At 44.4% G+C, this 22,960-nt stretch overlaps 1 protein-coding gene across 1 annotated transcript in view; it reads left to right on the plus strand.

The window, feature by feature from the left end:
- COL4A1 (collagen type IV alpha 1 chain) overlaps positions 1 to 22,746 on the plus strand; it is a 255,736-nt gene extending 232,990 nt beyond the window's left edge. Inside the window, exons 48-52 of the mRNA XM_075061481.1 lie at positions 13,374 to 13,586; positions 15,031 to 15,208; positions 18,451 to 18,565; positions 19,675 to 19,847; positions 21,336 to 22,746. Coding sequence (XP_074917582.1) covers positions 13,374 to 13,586; positions 15,031 to 15,208; positions 18,451 to 18,565; positions 19,675 to 19,847; positions 21,336 to 21,417 — 761 coding nt within the window. The 3' untranslated portion in view covers positions 21,418 to 22,746. The remainder of the gene's footprint in view (positions 1 to 13,373; positions 13,587 to 15,030; positions 15,209 to 18,450; positions 18,566 to 19,674; positions 19,848 to 21,335) is intronic.
- Positions 22,747 to 22,960: the final 214 nt, after the last annotated feature.

The following is a 22,960-nucleotide window of genomic DNA, read 5'->3' on the forward strand; positions in this document are numbered from 1 at the left end:
TGAGCACAGTGCCTGATGCGGGCAGAAACATTGCCCCGGGTGGTGTGCGGTACAGCCTCACCCTCCTTTGTGAAGGCAGCAGACAACCCTTTGGCGCCTTTCTTCGGAGTGCATATGAGCCAAACGCCATAGCACAGCAATCATGGCCTGAGATCCTGACCTGTCAACAGCCTCCGTACTCTGTGCTGACAGTATACTGAACACGGATTGAACTGCAAAGGCAGGCGAGAGGAGGAGGCAATGTATTGCTGAGCCGGCGAAGCGAGGACAGCAGATGACGAGATGGAGGCAGAATTCTCCATAACGCTGGCCCCAGCGTTTTTGGAGCTCTGACTATTAACGGGGCATCTTCTACCCAATTGAACGCCGATTTGGGCACGCGGAAAAAGGCACAGACTGGTGGGACCGCAATTGTTTTGACGGTGTGGGAACGATAGCAGTGGGCTGCCGAACTCTCGCATGCGTGAAGAGCTGACTGGTTTCTTAGATATCTTTGTTGCTGACATGACTATTGCTTCCCCTCTGCTGCCCATGAAACGCTCGTAACACAAACATGGACGAGGCAGCTTGCCTGACAGTGGAGAAGCGAGAGTGGCAATAGCGCCTCTGGATAGCTTGCAAGCCAGACAGCTACGGATCAGCTCGGAAATCAATTTGGGAGGTGGGCACACGTCTACATGTGCTGGGGTGCCAGTGATGCTAAGTAAGCCTATAAGCAAATACGTTTATAGCTTGCTGCTACGTAATAGGTTGTGACTCTGGCAGAAGCGTCTGTCAGTGATTAAGTGGATGGCTGTTGTCTGTAATGGATTTTACCGAACATGTGAGATGGGGCCATAGATGGAACCGTCTATGCCATATCCCATCTTTGGCCCCAGAACCACCAGGCCCCACCCAGTAACGTGAACCGCCAAGGTACTTTTCAATGGTTGCTCTGCCAAGACTACTGGGGACCACAGAAGAGGACGTTTTACCACATCCACGCGGGAGATGGCCAGGATGTGGTTCATATACGCTGCCGTGCTTCAGGGCAGCATTAGTCTGTTTTAAACGGTCTTACAGCAAGGAATTACTCCACGAACCAGAATACATAATCCCGTTGGGAATGTTCAAATCGCACCTTAGTCTATTCATGGGGGTGACCAGCCTACCCCTGATGCCAATGGCTATGAGCCATAACACTGGCAGCCTGGCAGTGGTTCATGGGAGCGTGTTCAATACAGGCTGTGCAAGTGCCGGATGTTGGTTATAGAATGTGCATTTGGCCGTTTCTGAAAGGCTCGGCTGCGCGTCATCCATTATTACGCTCGGATCAGCCTCAGCCAAACCAATGTTCGCCGCTTGCTATTGTGCTCTGTGTGTCGCTCCACAATCTTTGTTGAGGACTAAGGGGGAGACATTTATGCTGGGTGGGAGGTGAGGCAGATCACCTGCGCCGCTGAGTACGAGCAGCCAGAGCAGGATGACAAAGCACCGAGTGCGCTCAGGAGTTCGCAGGTCAGCACGGCCAGGACAGCAATACGTTAGTGAGTGCTTGTGTTTCTTTATTAGCACCCATTGAAATTGGCGCATCAGAGAGCCTTGAAACGATTCACCACGGCGGGTTACAGTTGGATCTCTATCGTATCGGCCTGTTTCCATATCTACTTCTTCGATAGCACCCTCCTTCGTTTACATGTGGCAACTTTTTGTCCCAGTTTGTAAGCTGTTTATAAGCCACTATCCATCCTTGATTGTTAAAATCTATGTATGCTCATAACGGATAGTATTGGCTTATACTAGTCTAGATTTGTTATCAAGACTGATATTTTAAATCAAAATGTGCAACTCCTAATATACCAACTATGTAAAGAGGCTTATTTTGCCTGATGTTAAACTAATACCCAAATGATTTCCCTTTGCTGCCCTTGCGGTATTGTTTAATGAAACCACATGTCCCTGCCCGTATTCAGATGTTAATAGATTACAAAAGTGAACTTTATACCAGAAGATAAAGGCGCCTGATATGCAGACTAGAGAACAGGAACTGTCGCTTCTTCCTGGGTCCTTTAAGAATGATGCTTTGTCAACGCGAGTGGTTGAATTCCCAGAACGATGGGGCATAAGGCGTGATGTATTAGCAGGTTTCATTTGGTATGGCGATGCATCTTCCTAGCCTCTTGGTTCCGCAATTTCCTCGGTTGAATAGCCCCTCTCAGCGGTGTGGTAGGATAGTGATACTTAAGCCCAGGAGGGTAAGCACGCCCTCCCCCGTCGCTGTTTCTTACACGCGTGCTGCGGATATGGGTAGTGGGCTTGCAGGAGGCTATATAGCAGGGCTGCAGCGGCCACTCTGCCTACTGTTGCTGCATTTCCTGAGACTGTGCCGTTGCGGATCGTTTGAAATGAACGAACAGATCCAGCGTTGCATCTCTCCAACGCTGGTCTTCCCTGCCTAGCCCTCTCAATCGTCATGGCATCTTTCTTTGTACTTTGCTACCACATCCTTCCAATCCTTCTGTTTATAACGCCTCCTCATTGCCTGTTAATTCAATAATTTCTGTGACATTTTCATCTGTCGTCTTCTTCTTCAACTCGCCGTTCACAGCACGCCCTCGTGATGCCATAGGGACATTCAGAGAAATGTGTCAGCTGCTCATGGCTGAAGGCGAAACCAGGGTATAAGTATGTGGAAAGATAGCTATATTACGTGAGCGAATATGATTAGTACTCTTTCACATACGAAGACTATTCGGTCACCTTACATGAGCGACACGTGATCTCTATACAAGAGTCACTTTGTATGTTAATATCGCTGTCTGTGTGACTTGGTGTGGCCACAAACAGACGCAGTACGGCACCGTACGGTCCACGCGGCAGCATGTAAGTGAGGCTTTTAAAATTTGATCTTCGCGCCTCGTTAATTAACAGTTGATTTATATGATGCCTTGTCCTCGTTAAGAGGACCCCATGGCAAGCCCAAACCCCCCTCTTTCAACTCCACCAACAGCGCCTGGCTCCTATCATATACGATCGCTGCTAGTGATCCCCTACATCACCCCCGCAGCACCGCGTTGCTCAAGTGAGCAGGTGACAGAATCCTGCTTGCCAGACGACTGAAAACTCGTCGCTATCGTCTCGCTCCCATTCCCCCCGCTGCTGGCCCAGTAGCAAAATCGCCATGCTCTGCCCACCCTATTTACATTCCTGATGTTCTACAACGGTAACAATGGAATATCTTCTCTCCTGACGGAAATCAGCAGCGCGAGTGAGGCAGATCTTTTTTTATTGCAATGCCTTTCCGTGCATATGCCTTCAATCTTCTTGCCAGTACCAAAGTCTTGCCCCAAGGCACCATGGGCCGTTTGAAAAGTTGCCTACTAGGCCGGAACGCGAGAAGCTGTCTTGGCCAGAAATGTTCTCATGTATAGGCACTAAGGGTTTGTGGAGTCTCCTCCGATGATCGATTCCTATTGGAGAGCAATTAAGGTGCGGGTAGATCTATCGGCTTCCTATCCGCCTACGACATCGCCTTAACGAAATTTTTCCTATTGTAACAGTAATGGCTGCGATGCAGCCAAAAAGCCCTTGGGGGTATCTCAAATGCGATGTCAAGAAAAACGTCTTGTTTTTGAATCGCCGGTGTTTGGTACAGTATTGAAGCACTTGACATCTTACCGGGCGAGGTCTCGCCCTTCCATGCTTCACTGATTCTTGGTTCTCGCGTTAGGGAGCGGCAGGGACTGTAATTCTTGTGGTTCAAAAAGATCCTGGCTTGTTGGTCTTCCGGAAGGTATTGCATGTGTGCCCCCCTAATAATCAACCGCAACTCTATCTCTACAACTCTCTCATCCAATGTGGTATTCTCGTCTTCTCCAGCTCTCAGGCAAAGCGTTCCCGTAACCGAGAATACAAGGCCTTCATTTGATATTTCAATGCGCCACCTTCACAGCTGTGACATCCTTATGCCGATCAAGACAAAGGGTGGTGGCCAGGCAGCACTAGAACCCCCTCTGCCTTCTTCGCTTCTCTGAACCCCCTCGGTGAATGGACGCGCACATCTCTCGATCGAGTGAATGTAGTGCTGCAGCCATACGAAGCGCATGTATTTCGTTCGGCCACCTCCTCGTCAGGAGAGTGTGTGTTAGTCCCTTCTGCCGTAAGTGTGCTTCTCTGTGCTTTCGTCCCTGAGGGGGTATAACCTCTGATCTAAGATTCGACGTGTCACTCTTTCACTCGAGGCACGCTGCGAATTGGAGATGTCTGTGCCCATTGTGCCCTTTATCACACAATTAGACTTGAAATATCTTTCAAATAACTTTGATTTTCGTCTTTTGGAACGCCAGTGCTGTGAGCACTGGTCCTCCACCTCGCCGAGATATGGCGATTCAATCCAGAACTCCTGTTGGTCCAAGCTGGCGGGCCATGCATAAACAAACGATGTCGTATAATATAGAGCAGACTGCATTGTGAGAGTGCAAATGAGCTCGTATGTGGTCACCTGTTGTGTGGCTGAAACCCTCGCACGTGGACAATCCAGGAAATGAAATTCAAAAGTCGCGTCAGGGTATACTCACGTTTTTCCTGCTCTACCCGTGGCCATCCTTGCCATCACAGTTTCTAGTGTCCGATGCATCGCTGAGCTCCACCTGTTGGACACATTGTCTGAAACCCAAATTGGAGTGCTCACTTGCGGGCAGCACGTCACATCGCCTCCCTTCTGAGGTTCTGAAAAAAGGCCTACACCGCTGAAGGCCGATATGTGAGAGTAGTGTCGCTCCCATGGACTGTTCATAGCCAAATGACTGCCTCTCCAAGTGCCCCTCCCCCCCCTCCCCGGATTTATCTCACAAATATAGTCTATGCTTTCTTATTCTTGTATTCCTCACAACTGCGATACAGAAATGGGGGGTGACCCTGCCACGGTAGCTGCCGGAGCGCGGGTTGGGAGAGAGGTGAAGCAATGGTTGCTCGGTTTTCTTGCAGGGGGAAAACCCCCTGTTAATACAGCCACAGAGTAGCTTGCGCTCTTACTATTACACTATGACCTCTTCCTTAGAGGAGCCATAGTTAGCCGTGTTAGTCTGGACTGGTATAAAGCCGCGAGAGCATCTCTGCTGCACCTTTATTAGCCCTAAAAACAGACGGCTGTTAGTCATACTTAACGGTACCCAAGGGATTCTCTCTTGCTGTCTTTGACTCTTCTCGTAGATCAGGAACTGACTCTATGTATGACAGCCTATAGAGGAGGAATTGACTCAGTGGCCAGTTAGAAGTCAATCCCAAGTTGCTTTTTTTGCGTTTGCCGCCCCGGTCTGATTTTAGCCAAGGGGCACTCATGATAGCAGTGGACAGTTCAACTTTGGTGAGAAGGAGCAATAACCCACCGTCATGCTCATTGCAGTTTCTTCTGTCGTAGACAAGTTATCCAGAGTGACGACTGGTAACCATCTCTGCTATCATTGCCAAAAAGCATTGAATGCTGGCGTGTGTAGCTCATCAGAGTGTCGCCTCTGTCTCACACGGATCAGTACACAAATGGTGCGGGAAAAAACAAAAGCCGAACTGGTCTCTGTGCCCTGCCGTGCTATTGTTTCTCCAAGGGCACTCCAGGAGAAAAATATGTGCCGAAAAAGGAGCTGTCGTCCAGATGATGATTTTCCCGGAGCACAGATCATGGACTGACGACATATTACCCAGCACCCCCGTGACCATAACATTAGCTCATTTCAGGGGCCCGACGGGGATTGGATCTCCTGGATGGGAGACGGACAAGGGGGTGTCTGATGGACTGCGCGCTTATCCCTCACAGTCCCTCAGCAGTCTTCGAAAATATTTGCATTCTGCTTTAGGCGCCCCAGTGTCTGTAGCTTACAACACGGGTGTCTTTTTGGTTCCGGAACAGCTATTTCCGTTTCTTTTCCCCTACCCCAGCACGAGAAATGACAGTTTAAATAAAGCAATCCTTGAAGTACTTACAATGTCACCCTCTTTGTACTGGAATTGACTACCTGATAGAGGCGGGATCTGCGAGCTACTGAAGAGCATTACAGCATTTGCACCAGTGCAGTATTTCATAACCAATACTCAAACAGTTAATTGAAATGTGAGTGTGCTGGATTTATAGGCTACTGAAAATCCGCTCCTCTCCCCTTCCTGGTGGTAGATGTACAGTACTACTTACGACAGAGAAAGGTTACCTGCCTCATCTCTTTTTGTTGACGCCTCCCATAAATGGGACAGAACGGATTAATAACCTCTGTGCTAATTTTTTGAGAAGAAAATGGGGATTAACTCACTTGGGACTGAGTCAATCCTGCCTTTACGGTAATAAAAATAGAGTCAGTCAGACAAGAATCGGATACAGTGTATTAAAATCCGAGTGTAAGCCACAGCGCAGCTGCTCTCCTTCCCCTTTGGCCCCTTATCTACGTCAGTATTCGACAGAGGGAGCCGCTGCATGTAACGCAACCGTTGCTTTCCCACCTACCTGGGCTACCACAGCATGCTTCCCCCACCCATTGTTGCATGATGTTGATCGAAGAATGCCCGTAAGAAGATTGAATACATGACATATCACAGAGTATTACTGAGATCAAATGGGGGGAGGGAGCCACCATGGGCTCTCTGACAAGTCCCATGCAGTTCAGAATTCTTTTTTTACACAGAGGAGGAATGGTCTGCTAATGGAAAGCTTCAGCCCTCCAGGTGATAAGATTGAGAGTTACCAGGCCGTTCTGTACCACTCCACTGTTTCAGAAAAAGTGGAGCATTTCCCATTTTTCACCCCGGCAAGCCCGGCCACACTCAGCCAGGAGCACTCATCTGGGCGTGCGTGCCTACCTTGCGGAGGGGCAGAGGAGCGGATACTGTCTTTAATTTCATCCGCACCAAGCATCGCGTCTTCTGCTCCTACAGCCATTCCAGTACACAGGAGGGTGGACATTTACAGTACTTTAAGGAATTTATTTATTTCACTTGCTTTTTACCGTGCTGGAGAGGGTGAAAAAAATGAGCAGCTTGCCATGGACCGACGCAAAGACACTGCGTTTGATTACCTGCGAGACATTGGAGATCGTGCCCGCAGCCCCGAAAAAGTGCAAATAGTTTTCAGAGACCGCTTGTGCGAGACTGGGTAGCTGTAGTCCTCATCTACCCCTCCCTCCCTCTATGCACCATCCGTTTGAGTGTCTGGCTTACCGATTGACTGTGTACGCAGCCGCTGTTGTATCTGTAGTTGTATTTTTTCAACAACGCATTTGGCATTTACGACTGTTCTTAAACGGAGCTTTCGATCAAAACAGATTTGTCTCACCACTACAGCATGGATGACTCTGCTATTCTCCCATGTAAGGATCCTCAAATGACAGGAAGCTACTTTTGCATTTGAACCTGCCATTCGCCACCCGTGGTGATCAGGCTGGACAGGTGAAAGCAGGAATGGTCACTGTTAAAGCTCTCGGGCGATTTCCCCTTGTTTCCGGCACTCGCCATCCCGAGTTCGGATGCCGGACGATTGACTGGTACCAGTGCGTTGCACTGTCACCTGCCTAGATAATAATAGTGCAAGTCCCGCTAACAGTAATCCAGTGCTATCAGAGAGCACAGGGCTCCGTTGTCAGTATTGCATAACGCTTGCCCATGCCACGAAGGCGCACCCCGTTGCTTTCCTCCCTTCCTCAACCTTGCTGGTGCTACCGTTCGTCACAGATGCCCCCTCCCCCTGTCTTTGTTGTCAGTGAAGTATTAAGGTGGAAGTGCCAGAATAAAAACAGAGAAGCTTGTTAGTGAGAGAAAATGATTGTCGGGCGCGGAAAGGACATTGTGAAGCCAAGCCTCCCGGGGCTATGACATGTACCAGCCACCAGAAATGGGACTGCTATTTGTAACACCGCATAAGGAGGAATTGACTCATGCCAGCGTGGAGTCCAATCCCAAATTGATGCAAAATTTTCAGCCCAAAGTCTCAATATTAAGCTTGTTATTAGCCCGTTCATGTCTATCTACTGCTGCGGTAGCAATGTTGCCCTTGATGTATGCAGAAATTGGGCAGTTCTCCTGGATTGGTAGGCAGTCCTGCAGAACCGTCTACCACCAGAGAGGAGAAGATGGGAGAGCAGACGATACTGCTCTTCAGTGCTGCAGCGTTCCCGTCTACCAGCAGCATTCAGTACAACTAGCCGGTTGACATAGAAAGTAGTCAAGGAATATTTTCTTCCCTTTTTTTCACTTGTGGGGGGGGGAAAGAAAATCGGAGGAGCTGTTTCCCTGAACCACGCCAGACACTTCGCTGTTTGACCCTACAGACATTGGGAGCTCTGCCAATAATGCAAATTAATTTTCAGAGACTGCGTTGACTGTGGGATAGCTGGAGTCCTCAGTACCCTCTTCCCTCCCTTCATGAGCTCCATTGAGTCTCTGGCTTCCGTTACGCTTGTCATCGCAGGCGCTGTTATCTCAGTTTTTTTATTCAAACCTTTGGCATTCATGTTCCTGCTACGGAGCTGAGATACAAAGATTTGTTCTCCTATACACCGATCAGACCTGAGTAATCCTCCCGTACGTTCCGTGCTGCGAGCTCTTTTTTGAGATTTGAGACTGCATCGCCAGCCGTGCCTATCAGGAGCTCCACGCTGGACAGCAGCGAATGTAATTCAAAAGTTCCGGGGCCTTTTTTCCTGTTTACCTGCCCGCTGCCATCCGGAGTTCAGATTGCTGTCCAGAGCGTTCACTGCAGCACTCTGGATGCTGCCGGAGGCCAATAACGTCGAATTTCCGTCCACACGAACCCTGAATCCGAGTTATCACTACTCGAATTACGCTACTCTTCTCGTTTGGGAGGCGAGTTCCGAAATCGAATTTAAGGAGAGCGGTTAACTCTATTTTAATGACGGACGTTAGTGTTGTCCTGGTGAAGCAATACAGCGGGTTACATCGTATATCGGCATTAAACCCGATTTTAAAGTCGCAAGTGTTACCTGGCCTAAATCGCTTGCCCCACGTCTCAAACTTTTTGGCTTGTTTTGTCATTTAAGTATATGTTATGTGAAATTTCAGACAGTTCATAATTCTTAACCGTGATTTTTCAGCCCCTGGCAAGCAGCAGTATCTCTGTTCTCGTTTCGTTGCTTTAATTTCGACGTGCACAGTGCCCATTTGATTGGCGGTCAGAAACACATGCCGTCGGTTGGTTGCTGCGGAAGCCTGTCACCGCTCCCTTTGTGAATGGGCAGCAGACAAACCCGATTTGGCTCGCCTTTTTCGGTATTGTGTCGGCATTGAGCATAACGCCATTTAGTCACAGCAACTCTGAGAATCTGAGATTCCTGACCGTTGTCAAACACCTCCCGTACAGTTCCGTGACTAGACTATACTGAACAATGACTGCAATAGGCAGGTGGAGAGGATGTGTAGGCCAGCATATTGTTTTCATGATAAAGCATGGACGCATAATACATAAAAGGGTTTATGGGTGGAGGACAAGCCGGGACTCGCCGGAGATGGAGGCGATATCTCTTCCATAAAATTCGCCCGTTTCTTTGTCAGGTTCTCCCATGTTCGCGATGGCGTTCGTTGTACGTCTAGGTTGCTATTTTTATGGATCCCCTCTCCTGTGCTCTTTGGCCAGTGTGTTCTGGGACTCGGCATCCCTTACCTACCCCTACATGACCGCCAGAATTTGTGGGTCACGCGAGAGACAGGTGCTACTGACCTTTAGGATAATCGAGTAAGGCTAGAACATGGGGAGACCGACATATTTACTGACAAAAAGGTTCAAGAGTGGGAACGATGAGCAGTGGGGGCTGCGAAACTTCCTCGCATGCGTGAAGAGCTGACTAGGTTCTTAGATATCTTTTTTGCTAAGACTATGCGTTCCCCTGCCCTGTGAAACGCCGTAACACAAACATGGCAGGAGGCCAGCTTAGCCTGACAGCTGGAAGAAGCGAGGAGTGGCAATAGCGCCTTGGATAGCTGCAGCAGCAGACAGCACCGGATCAGCTCGGAAAGTCAATTTGGGGAGTGGGCACACTTGTCTACAGTGGGCCCTGGGGCTGCCGTGGATGGCAGTACTACTAAGCCGTAATAAGCAAATACGGCTTTAAGCTCTGCTGCTTACGTAATAGGTTGTGACTTGGCAGAAGCGTCTTGTCAGGTGATTAAGTGGATGGCTTTGCTGTAATGGTTTTACCGAACTGTGATGGGGCCATAGATGGAACCCGAGTCGTATGCCATATCCCTATCTTTGGCCCCAGAACACCAGGGCACCCAGTAAGTGAACCGCCAAGGGGTACTTTTCAATGGTTGCTTGCAAGACACTGTGGACCACAAGAAGAGGACGTTTTTCACCACATCCACGCGGGCAGATGGCCAGGTATTGTGGTTCATGGATACGTCTTGCGCGTTGGCTTCAGGGCAGCATTAGTCTGTTTAAACGGTCTTACAGCTAAGGGAATATTACTCCATGAACCGAAATAATAATCCGGTTGGGGATGTTCACGGATGCCTATCAGTCTATTCATGGGGGGGGACCAGCCTACCCCTGCATGCCATGGCCTATTGAGCCATAACGACTGGCAGCGATGGCAGTTGAGTCATTGGAGCTGTTCAATACAGGCTGTGCAAGTGCCGGATGGTTGGTTTAGAATGTGCATTTGGCCGTCTTCTGAAGTCCGGCTGCGCGACTCCCTCCTTTATTACGCTCGGATCAGCCTCAGCCAAATCATATGTTCCCGCTTGCTATTGTGGCTTCTGTTGTGTGCCGCTCCACAATCTGTTTGTTGAGACTAAGGGGGAGCCATTTATGCTGGGTGCGAGGCTGAGGCAAGATCACCTGGCCGCTGAGTACGAGCAGCCTAGCAGCCAGGCGATGACAGAAAGAGCAACCTGGAGCGCGTTGCGCATTCAGAGAAGCTTCGCAACGGTTTCAGCACGGCCCCAGGGTACACTGCAAAAAGTACTGTTAGTGTAGTGCTTGTTTTGCTTTTTCTTTTTTTATTAAGCCACCAACTATTTTTAGAATATTGGGTCATCTGGGCGCTTTTCATTCACAGGGGTTGTATGGACTCTCTATTCGTATTCGGTCCTGTTTCCTATATGTCTACTATTTCTTCACGATAGCCACCCTCCCTTTTTCGTTTTTTTATCATGTGGCCAATTAATCTTTTGTTGTCCCGTTCTCTGTAAGTCTGTGTATTAAAATAAAACTATCCATCTATGATATGTTAAAACTCTTTATTATCTCATTAAACCGAGATAATTGTATTTGGCTTTATACTCAGTTAATTATGTTTCAAAAACTGCATATTTTAAATAAAAATGTTTTGCCAACCTAAAATATACCAAATAAGAGGCTTATTTTCCCGTGGGTTAAGATCTTTTAATACCCAAAATATTTCCTCTTTGTCTCGCGCTCTCTTTTGCGGTTATTGGTTTTGTTAATGAAATGGTTGGGTGGAATTCAATGTTAAATAATAAAAAGGAAAACTTATATACCAAAGATAAATGGTCACGCCTGATTATTTGGGTGGCATGTATGAGAGAAACAGGAACCTCGTCACGCTATCTTGTGTGGTTGATCTCCTATTTTGAAGAAAATAGATGCTTTTTCCAACCGACCGAGTTGGTTTAAGACCATTTTCCCAAAGAACCGATGGGCGCATTGTGCGTGATTGTTAATTAGCAGGGTTTTTCTTTGGTAGATTGGCTGGTGCCACTCTCTCTCTCCTAGTCCTCTTGGGTTCCTGTGTCAAAATTCCTCCCCTTGCGGGGATATGAATAGCTCGCCTCTCACTGGTGTGGTAAGTGGGTGAGGTGATAATATAAGCCAGGAGGGGGTATCCACGCACGCCTCCCCCGTCGCTGTTTCGTTACACGCGTGCTGCGGTGATGCGGATGTGGGCTTTGCAGGGAGGCTTATACAGGGCTGCAAGCGGCATCTGCTACTTGCTGCATTTCCTGAGACCCTGGCGTTGGCCGGATTTCGTTTTGAAATGAACGAACGATCCAGCGTTGCTACTCTCCAACGCTGGTCTTCCCTGACCTAGCCCTTCAGATCGTCACTGGCATCTTTCCTGTACTTTGCTACCACATCCTGTCGCAATCCTTCTGTTTATCCCTCCTCATTGTGTTTAATTCAATAATTTCTGTGAACATTTCCATCTCGCGTCTTCCTTCTTCTAACCGCCGTATCACAGCACCCCTCGTGATGGCATAGGGACATTCAGAGAAATGTGTAGCTGCATGGGAAGGCGAAACCAGGGTATAGTATGTGGAAAGATACTATCATTACTGTGAGCGAATTGATCAGTACTCTTTCAATAGAAGACTTTCTCACCTTACAGCTGAGCACACGTGATCTCTATACAAGGTTAGCTTCACTTTTTTATGTTTAATACGCTGATCTGTGTGACTGGTGTGGCACACAAACGACGCAGGTACGGACCGTACGTCCACGCGGCAGCATGGTAAGTGAGGCTTTTTAAATTTTGATCTTCGCGCCTCGTTAGATAACAGTGATTTATATGATGCCTCATGCTCCTCGTTAAGAGAACCTGCAAGCCCAAACCCCCTCTTTCAATCCACCAACGCGCCTGGCTCCTATCATATACGATGCTGGCTAGTGATCACCTACATCACCCCCGCAGCAACGCGTTGTGGTGCATGGGAAGAAGTCCTGTTGCCGACGCTGAAATTCTTGTCGCTTTATTTCCCTCTTCCCTCCCCCATTTCTCTGTGTTAACTCGATATTAATGACGACGTCGTGTGAACGGATACAGCGTTAAATCGGTATATCGGCCATTAAACCGATTTAAAGTCGCAGTGTAGACCTGGCCTAAATGTTGCACTCAAACTTTTTGTTGTTTTTTCATTTAATATATGTTGTAATTTCAGACAGTTCAAATTCTTAACCGTGATTTCCTGGCAAGCAGCAGTTCTCTAGTTCTCTTTCCTTGCTTTAATTTCAGCTCCATCGGAAGTTGGCACACTTTCTCTGAAGGCAGTTTTAGAGACATTTAATAATCATTCAGAGTACTTTGGTTTTGTTTACTTCCATTGGCTACATTATTTTCCTTTATGTGTTAGAGTTTAAGAAATTAAAGTAAAGTAAAGTAGTATTGAACACTGCAGAGTAATTTTTCTCCCCAGATAAGACGTTTAACTCTAGTGCAAGGTTAAATACAAAATACTATACAAATACATTAGGCGTAATCATTGGTTTCCTGATCATTTAAAATTGTTATTATCAACACTGTGTGCAGTCTGCTCAACCGAGTGCGATAATACAGTAGCTGTATACATTGAAAATAAATATTCAGTTGATGGCTCAGATTGGATTCTCTCTATCAACACTTCTAGAAATAAAAAAGAGGTAAATGTGACTTTCTGTTTTGTAGGTCCGCGAGGAGCCAGAGGTCCACCAGGCCCGGAGGGTTTACCAGGGTCTATGGGCCCACCAGGCACACCATCTGTCGCTCATGGCTTCCTTGTAACCAGACACAGCCAAACCATTGAAGAACCAGAATGTCCATCTGGAACTAAACTGATGTACTATGGCTACTCCTTACTTTACGTACAAGGCAATGAAAGGGCACATGGTCAGGATTTGGGTAAGAAATCATAAAATAAATCAAATCAAATAAGATGTTAGCATGCATTACTGATGAGTGTGTAATGCAGCTTCATTTCATTACAAACCAAACAAATATTTATCTTATTTGTAGGCTTATACTACATTATGTAGAGCACAGACTGCATAATAATCACACTTACTTATAGCTATTATAGTGCTTTACCCTTTTCGGCCACTGCACAAACATGCACTGAGGAGCGTGATGGGACATACCCCCATCCCACAGGTAGAAACACTTAGGTGCACCTGCAGAACATGCTCCACCTGGAGAAGGAGAGCTTAAAAAGGTGAAACAAGCCACAGAAAAGGAGGAAAATTTGCGTGGAAGCAGGAATACTGCTAGGGACTGCTAATGAGCTCTAGTAGCAAGGGGAGCTCAGTCTGAGGCAGGGGCCAGCCTTTCCTTCCCCCCTACTCCCCACACCTTCAGCTTTTGGCAGAGGAAGATTGACATTACAAGCTTATTACTGACAAGGGCCCAGAAGGGCTGCTTCCCATCAGTGACCTGTGGCGAGACCTGGAAAGCACCTCCAGGGACTGTAGAGACAAGTGAACTGTAGTTGGGCTCTGAAAAGACCCTGGCAGTGAGCTGAACACCTGCTGGGAATAGTGAGATTGCCCACAAGTGGGGCTCCCATAGGCAGGGCTTAGATTCAGCCAGAGCTGTTCGGAGCAGAGCTCCAGTAAATATTTTCAGTCTCCCTGGAGTTTTTATAGCAAGTTGGGGGTGGAGGGGTCTGGGGGCCCCAGGAAAATACTCCATGAGAATTTAAGCCATGTCCTTAGGGGACCTAGGGACAAGAGACTCAGTGAAACTACAGCCGAGCCCAGGGTGCGGGTCAGCCGACTACTAGGACACAATGACTTCTTTGACCAGAGAACCTCAGGCATTCAAGGCATTGCACATTTATAATATATTTGATTGCTAGTTTGGGTAATTAGTAGCTAGTAATCAAAAATATCATCTTTGGTTAATGTAAATGTGCTGGTGTTACTGAAAAGCCCTTAAGTTTTGCATTCCCTGACTTTTTATATTTAAGTTTGTGATCTTATTGTTGCTTTAATGTATCTTTTGGCATCTAATAAACAAATATACAATTCTAGAAGCAACCATTATATAAACTTGACTACCATGGAGCTGAGGGGAAAAAATATTTTAAAGTCTGATTGGGGTCTGCCACTGGGATTTATACAGGAGCAAAACAAGCTTGCCCTCCCCTCTCAGACTCTTATCAGAACATCCCTTATGCACTCACCATCCTGCTGGAGTGAGCCAGGAAGTGAGCTTCAGAGTCACGGTTGCTATGTTAGCACTTTAAACAGTGTGCACTGTCATCAAAATTGCACTGATTAAAATATGCCATTGCCAAATATTCGCTCGAACGGAGTTTTACACATTAACCTTTTTCTTACACTTTCAGGCACAGCAGGGAGCTGTCTCCGTAAATTTAGCACTATGCCATTCTTGTTCTGCAACATCAATAATGTATGCAACTTTGCATCAAGGAATGACTATTCCTACTGGCTGTCTACTCCTGAACCCATGCCAATGAGTATGGCGCCTATCACTGGTGACAATATCAGGCCATTCATCAGTAGGTGCGTATTGCTCTTGCCACATTGGTTATGAATATGCAGAAGACATAGTAAAAATAGAGCTGGTCAAAAAATTTTCATCAAGCTTTTTTCATATCACTCAGAATCTCCTGATTTTATTTTCAATTAAATGATTGGAATTTTTCCATATTGATTTGAATTAAAATGAAAATATTTTGAGTCCCTACACCTTTTCCACTGGAAAAAGTGCAGAAATCCCAAGCCAAAAAAATGGTTATTTTAATTCATATGAAACAAAAATATTTATTTTGAATTGATTCATTGAAAAAAATACAACAGGAAATTTTGAATTAAACAGAAATTTTGATTTTTATTCAAAATTCCAAGGGAAAAAATAATTTCTGTTTTTATACTCAGCTGTAATTAGAAGTACTTTGTGGCTCAGTATCTTTTGAAAATATATCAATATCTGTTTTAACTATCAGGCAGTATGCTGCATTGTTTTGGACATTGCTTTGGTGCTTGAATACAACTAGGGTTAGTTTAAAGAAAACAGCATTGCAAAGGAGCTGGGTGTAGTACTGTAAAGCAATCATTTACTATTTGTATGACTGACTCATCAGCTGGTGTAAACTGATGTAGTTGCATTGAGCTCATTTGAGCTGCGCCAGTTTATATTAGCTGTGGATTTGGTCTTATTTCTTTTTTTTAATTTACTAGCATAAACTGTGCCCTTACGTAACATGCACAAGGTTTAAGGCAGAAGAGATCACATGAACTTAGTGGGCTGCACCATTCTGATTTAATTAGGATCTGACAAAGGAGCTCCAACATCTTACTAAATTGATAATCATGACACGCAGGAGTCAGGCAGGGCCTTCATAGGCCGTCCTGATCCTAGAGTGTGAGGTTATACCTATGCAGCAGCTGGGAGGATGCTTCCTATCTTGGATAGATGGACACATGCTAGCTCTAGCATGCTAAAAATAGCAGTGTGGCTACCGTGGCATGGGCAGCGGCTCGGGCTAGCTGCCCAACTACATACACAGGAGGTTGGATGGGATTTAATTCAGGCAACTAGTTCAACCAACCACGTATGCTACTGCATCCATACAGCTGTTTTTAGTATGCTAGCTTGAACAGCGCTAGCATCCGCATTGGGGAACATCCTCCCAGCTGCTGTGTAGACACCCTAACAACTCCTGTGCTCTCTCTCTACCATGGAGATGAGTGGGAGTGGAAATTGCTCTGGTGGGCTTTCCAAGGGCGGGAGCATGACACATTTGTCTATGTATATTAGTTATCCAGACAATTCTGAGATAATATCCCCCATCGTTGGTATCCAGCGTATCAAAGTACTTATTATGGCTGTTTGTTTCTCATATAACATGAACAAGCTAAGGGCCAATTTTTAAAAAGTATTCATTAAAAAATGAAATATCACTCCTTCTGCATGGCAACAGAACTTTGTGTGTGTCCAGACTTGGAGTTTTATGTGTCAATTGTATAGTTGGACCCAACTTATGCAAATATTACTTCTGTACTTAATTCCCAGTTTTTTGACACCCAAAATGCCTCAAAATTTGATTGTACAGATTTTGACCAAGATTTAAAAAAAAAAAAAGGAGAGAGAGTAGAGATTTGGGGTGTCTGCCTTTTTTGTGCTTTACTGGCGATGCCTAAAAAGGATCTAATTTTCAGAAAATGGTGAGTGCTCTCCCCCTGAAAACTAAGCCCCATTAAGTTGTTCGTGTCAGGTACTCAAAATCCCTTGAGTCACTCTTGAAAATCTTGAACAAAGAGACCACTGTTGAAATTTGCCCTTAAACTGTCCACTATCCTATGCATACAGAGTATGTGTGGTGCTTTATATATATTTGTAGATCTTGCAGCTTTCCCTTGAACCCTGGATTCTAAAAGAATCTACTGCGCCAAGAGTTGCCATGGAAAGGTGGTGTAGAGTGCAATTATTTTAATATGTTCTTTTGTATCTGTGCATGCCACTGTAATCTCAAAGCAGAAGGCTATCTTCATAGTTTGTTCGTTTCTTTTATTATTTGAGACTGTTAAACCATCATCATCCTGTGCTGAAAAATTGAAACGATGTAAAAGTGTCACTTGTCTGCCCTGGTTCAAGAGAATTCCTTTGTCCCAAAGTCATTCATTGATGCACCAGAAATCTCTTGAAGCAAAGCAAGTACCAGGAGCCTTTTACATTCTGTTTTTTTTCTCTTTCATTGCTGTGCTTCTTAATATAACCATGTAGTTTTTGTGCTGGAGTTCTAGGCAGTGTGTGAATCCTTTTATGTCAAATGTAGATGCCTTCACTCTGAATTTCTTTGCTTTTGTGGATTTAACAGAACCCAGCTTATTCCTGCTTGTTATACTTAATTTCTCTGTTGCTCTGATAATGCAATACCAAGCTGTTCATCTTAGGTATCTGGTTTGAACCAAAAGGGCCAGTGCTAATTAAAAGTGGCTATTTTTAGGGCTGTGCTGCAAGCAAGGAATTAATGGTCTCAGTCAAATTCCTAATTAGCAGGAGCCCATATGATTATCATTTGCATCATAACTGGCATTTATTAGTACTTTGTTTGGCAGTCTTAGCAAAGAGAGAGAGACACCCACCAAGGAGTTACTGAGCCTCCTGCTTATTTTGGGAGCCAGCAGGTCAGAAGCAGAATGTACATACCTGAACTAAAAGAATCTTTGTTTGTAAACCTCTCCGAATGTTGGTTTCTCAAGCCCAATGTTCCAGTTGGTTGGCTAAGTTGTCCTTTATTCAGAGATAAGGACCACAGACATAAATAAAAGTCACCTTTAAAGGGAATACATATGGAACCCTCATCTTTAAATGTTTCACTGGCCTTCCCAAGAAGCCTTCATTTCCTCCAAGAAGTGCTGATGTTCTCTCCAGAAGTCATATAAGTCTACAGCTAAAGTAATGTGTTGATCCTATTTGCTCCTGGTCTCACCAGACCTCTTCCGAGTTCTTTAGCCATTTTCCCTTCATTGTTAATAACATTGCACATATGCTGGCTGTTGAAATTTAAAATTTAAAAGAGAAAAAAGGGTAAATGTATTAAACTATTCAGTTTCTAATAATAAGGCCTTTCCTTTCCTTTATCCAGTGAAGACTAGTAGGATTAGTGACTCCAAAGGTCTGACTTTCCTAGTGTTGGTCCTGTAAATTCTGAACTTGCTGTGCAAATAACTCCCAAAAAGAGGAAATAAATGTTACTATTCCAAGTACATTGAGTTCCTTGCTGTCATGTTCTTTATAGATGCTCTGTGTGTGAGGCTCCTGCCATGGTAATTGCAGTTCACAGCCAAACAGTTCAAATACCATCATGCCCTGAAGGCTGGATGTCGCTTTGGATTGGTTACTCCTTTGTAATGGTAAGTGCACCAGGACATCACCTGGATCAGAAAAATAATTTATGCTGGTGTTTGATATATTCCTGCCTTTAGAAAGGTACTGTCTGTGTGTGCCATTGCAGGGAAACAAGGGTTAGAGGATGAGGTCTCTGCTCTTTTGGTGACTTTAGAAACGTGTTGGCTATTTAGTTAATGTGAGAGAATAATTTAGTAACAATTCACTTTCTAATTTCTAGCAAAGTAATTCGTCTCACAAAACACACTGTCATTCCCTTGTTTACAGCTTCAGCACAAAATTTTAGGACTAAATGAACATGGAAATTAACAGACCTTCCTATTGTCCCTCCAGATCAGGGTTGCAGCACCTTCACAGAGCAATATAGAGCCACCGCCTCGGCTCTTCCTCATCTCTCTATGAATAGGGCCTTTGTCTAATTGAATTTTTGATCTTTTGTGCAGTCTCTGGTGTGCTTCAGTACCAAACTGTATCTGACACAGTCTCTGGTACCGCAAGGCAATTCAGTTCTGTGGGCCCTAAAACCAGTGGATTCCATACTCTCCCTGATTGCTTTCAACACCATGCTCCTCCCAGGGCCCAAGATATCCTGCCCCTGGAACCCATTCCTCCCACTATCCTCCCAGTTTTCCCAGACTCCCACTGCTCCCAACTGGCCACCCATTATCCCAAAGCAGGAGGAAGAAGCACCGGCAGCTTCTCCACCACATTACAGAAAAGAGGGGAGGAAATGCTTATGGCAAAGTATTGGTTTAAAAGAGTTACAACCTACTGTCACTAAGGGCTTGTCTACATTACCTGCTGGATCGAATCCAGCGGGAGTTGATTTATCGCATCCAGACTAGACACGATAAATCAACTACCGAGCGCTCTCCCGTCAACTCCGGTACTCCACCAGGGCAAGAGGCGCAGGTGGAGTTGATGGGAGAGTGTCAGCCATTGACTTACCACTCTGAAGATACCGCGGTAGTAGATCTAAGTATGTCGACTTCAACTACGTTATTCACGTAGCTGAAGTTGTGTAACTTAGATCGATCCCCGTCCCCCTCCAGTGTAGACTAGGCCTGAAGAGTTAGATATTTCTAATCTGGTTGATTTACTTGCATTTTCCCAGCATACCAGCGCTGGTGCTGAGGGTTCCGGGCAAGCTCTGGCATCTCCAGGTTCCTGTCTAGAGGAGTTCCGCAGTGCTCCCTTCATAGAATGCCATGGTCGTGGAACTTGTAACTATTATGCAAATGCTTACAGTTTTTGGCTTGCCACTGTAGAGAGAAATGAGATGTTCAAGTAAGTTCTAGTTGATTTTTCTTTCTACAATCCATATTCACGGCTCACTATACATCTGTAAAAGCAACAGCATGGAACTTGCTTTAAAGAAACACTAGGATTGTTCTAGATTAAGTTTAAAAGATGAATAGCTTTTGGTAATCTATTTGGATTAAAATATACAGTTAAAATGTTTGTAAAAATAATGTTTTTTGGCAGAAATAGGGAATATACATTTTGGTAGTATTTACCAAATGAAACCTATTTACAGTATTCCTTTTAAGATGACCTAAGAGTGTTTGTACCTCCACCACACCTGTGTTTCACTTGTGTGATTTCATTCGTAATTGGGATACACTGACATCTTGATAGAAATTAACCCAGAGCATAATTTCATCTCTAGTGGACATTTAGCTCGTAATAGAACCACTGCAAACTAGCACAGCTGTTGACATCTCCTCGGAAAGGGTATGTGTGCATTGCAAATGAAAACCTGTGGCTTGCAGGTGCCAGCTGACTTGGACTCGCAGGGCTTGGGCTAATAGGGTATTTAATGGTGGTGTAGATGTTCAGGCCTGGACTGGAGGCCAGGCTCTAGGATACTGCGAGAAGAGAGGATCCCAGAGTTTGGGCTGCAGCCCAAGCCCGAACATCTACACTATAGTTAAACAGAGCCCTGTGAGCCCGAGTCAGCTGGCATGGGCCAGCTGTGGGTGTCTAATTGCAGGGTAGACATACTCAGAGAGGCGGAGAACTGAATGAGCTTGAACAATTATTTATCATTCACCCATGACCTTCACCCTGTGCAGAAGGGCCTATGCACAACTTCTGTACTATTTAGGCTCTAAATTGAGGAATTAAGTGATGCAAAGCCTTGTGCTAGCCACTACCCAAGAATAAATATCACTCTTTAGTACAAGGAAGGCTACTCAGAGAAAAAGAGAGAAGAATGAGCATCATAGTTACTTTATTCCTTACGTCCTCACAAGGAGAGAACTGTAACGCTTAGCATCCCTTTCTCTTTATGAACACCACAGAAACAGTCCTAGTTGTACATCATACACCCATGGGTAGGGGACCAATCCTGCAACCTTACCTCATGTGAATGTGAATTGCAGGCTTGAGGTCTGGATTATTAAAGGCACATAGTCAATAAAAAAAAATCACACTTCTGTCTAAAATATTTTATCCACTTTTGTTTTTAATAATTCCTTATAACTAAAGAGTTTAGAGAGATCTTTTTCAGTTTGTTTTGTTTATTTTGACAACACTTTGTATATAGTAATTCCCCCCGTTAAGAACAGCAAATTACTATGACTGATTTTCTGGAAGAAGTGACCGGATAGTCTGCAGAGACCTAGGCACTTGATTCAGCTCTGCCAGGGTTTCTCAATTTTTCATTAACAGACTAAACTTTTGTATTAAAAACACTCCCAAGTTAACAATAAACTTGCAAACTGATATTTTTGCATTAGCAGTTATTGATGGTTGTCCTTTTTTTTTTTATAGGAAACCTACTCCTTCAACTCTGAAAGCAGGGGACTTGCGCTCAAACGTTAGCCGTTGTCAAGTCTGTATGAGAAGAACATAATGACTTTTGAATTTCAACTAATGTCACAATATGGTGCTATTTGTTTAACAGCAATGAAGCTTAGACTTATATCATATGTACCTCATTGTTGTCCAATATGAAAACAGTAAAGTGCCTTATAGGAACTTGCATAACTAACACACACTGCTTTACTGGCCCTGTACTTGCTGAAGAAGAAAAGAGACAACAAAGATAAGCTTCAAATACCAAATGGCACTTTTGGTAAAAGAAATGGTTATGTAAATGCAATGCACTGACAGTATCAAAAAGCCAGAGTTTATGCAGAAAAATTCAAAGGTGCTAGGAGGTATGTTGCTGTGCCTTACTTTTGACTCCCCTTTCTTGTATTATATATTTAGATTCATTTCTCCTACCCAGATACGTATGCTATTACCATTGTCTAGCTATCTCAAAATTCCAGACTCTTAGGTATGTACTTATTGTTCCTGTACAAAGTAATACTAATATAAAGAAGAGTTTTGTGATTACAGATTATGGTTAAAGAGCAAGTATCCGTATTTTCAAAACATAGGGTGACATCCAGCTTACTTTTCTATTTGTAGCGCTTACTTGCATCCTAGTCCTGTTGGTTTCAGTGGGACTATGCTCCAAAGGAAGGGTTTGCCAAACTAGTTCCACAAATGGGCAGTTAAGTGTTTCTGCTATGTTTGGTACTATGCAGCTTCTTCATGCAGCGGAACAAATTTTCCTGTGGAATAAGGAATGGTCCAATTGTGGTTAGGAAAATATATATATATATTAGTAATTTATATAGACATCAACAATTAGGCAAATCAAGCTTTGAGTTTGCTACAATTTCAAAAAGAAGCTTACATCATTTTTCCTCTTTTTCAATACAGTGTCATAAATTAGATGTTAAATGCCAAAATACTTAATGTGAAACATCTGTTTTCTTTCACTCATTTCAGTACTTAAATATAAATTGCAGAGAATGAACCCAGGTTAATGGCTATTTGTGTTTATTATAGTAAAACGTGCTTTGAGCTTACAATGTTTATTCTGTATTTAATATTTCCAGGGTTTTAAAAAACTAATCACACACTGAATGACTTGATTTTCAAATTCAAAAGGCCTTAATTTTGTTAATATACCCCAAAAAAAGTTTTTTGAAATGTTCAAAGAAATAGTTCTATTGGATCTCTATACAAATATTCTGATGTTTGAGCACATCTATGTTTAAAACTATTTTATAGACTATAACCATGCAAATACAAAAATATTTTTGAGAATGCCAAGGCCTTTTATGTAATTTCTTAAATGTGTATTTCTTAAAAAATCAAATTTGTAATAAAACTATTTGTGTAAAAATTTTTTTTTACTAATTTGTTACTCCTGTTTACCCAACAACAATAAATTATTTCTTAATAAGCCACTAATAAATGCACAAGCTTGATGCAACCCTAGATCACTTTTGTTCTGCACATCTTGCAACCATAAAATATTTTTGACAGGAGGAAATAAGGAGATAGCTCTGACACCTTACAAGAACTAGTAATGGAAGACAAAACATGGTTGACATGTT

The sequence above is a fragment of the Chelonoidis abingdonii genome, chromosome 1, assembly GCF_003597395.2.
Source record: "Chelonoidis abingdonii isolate Lonesome George chromosome 1, CheloAbing_2.0, whole genome shotgun sequence".
Lineage (NCBI taxonomy): Eukaryota > Metazoa > Chordata > Testudines > Testudinidae > Chelonoidis > Chelonoidis abingdonii.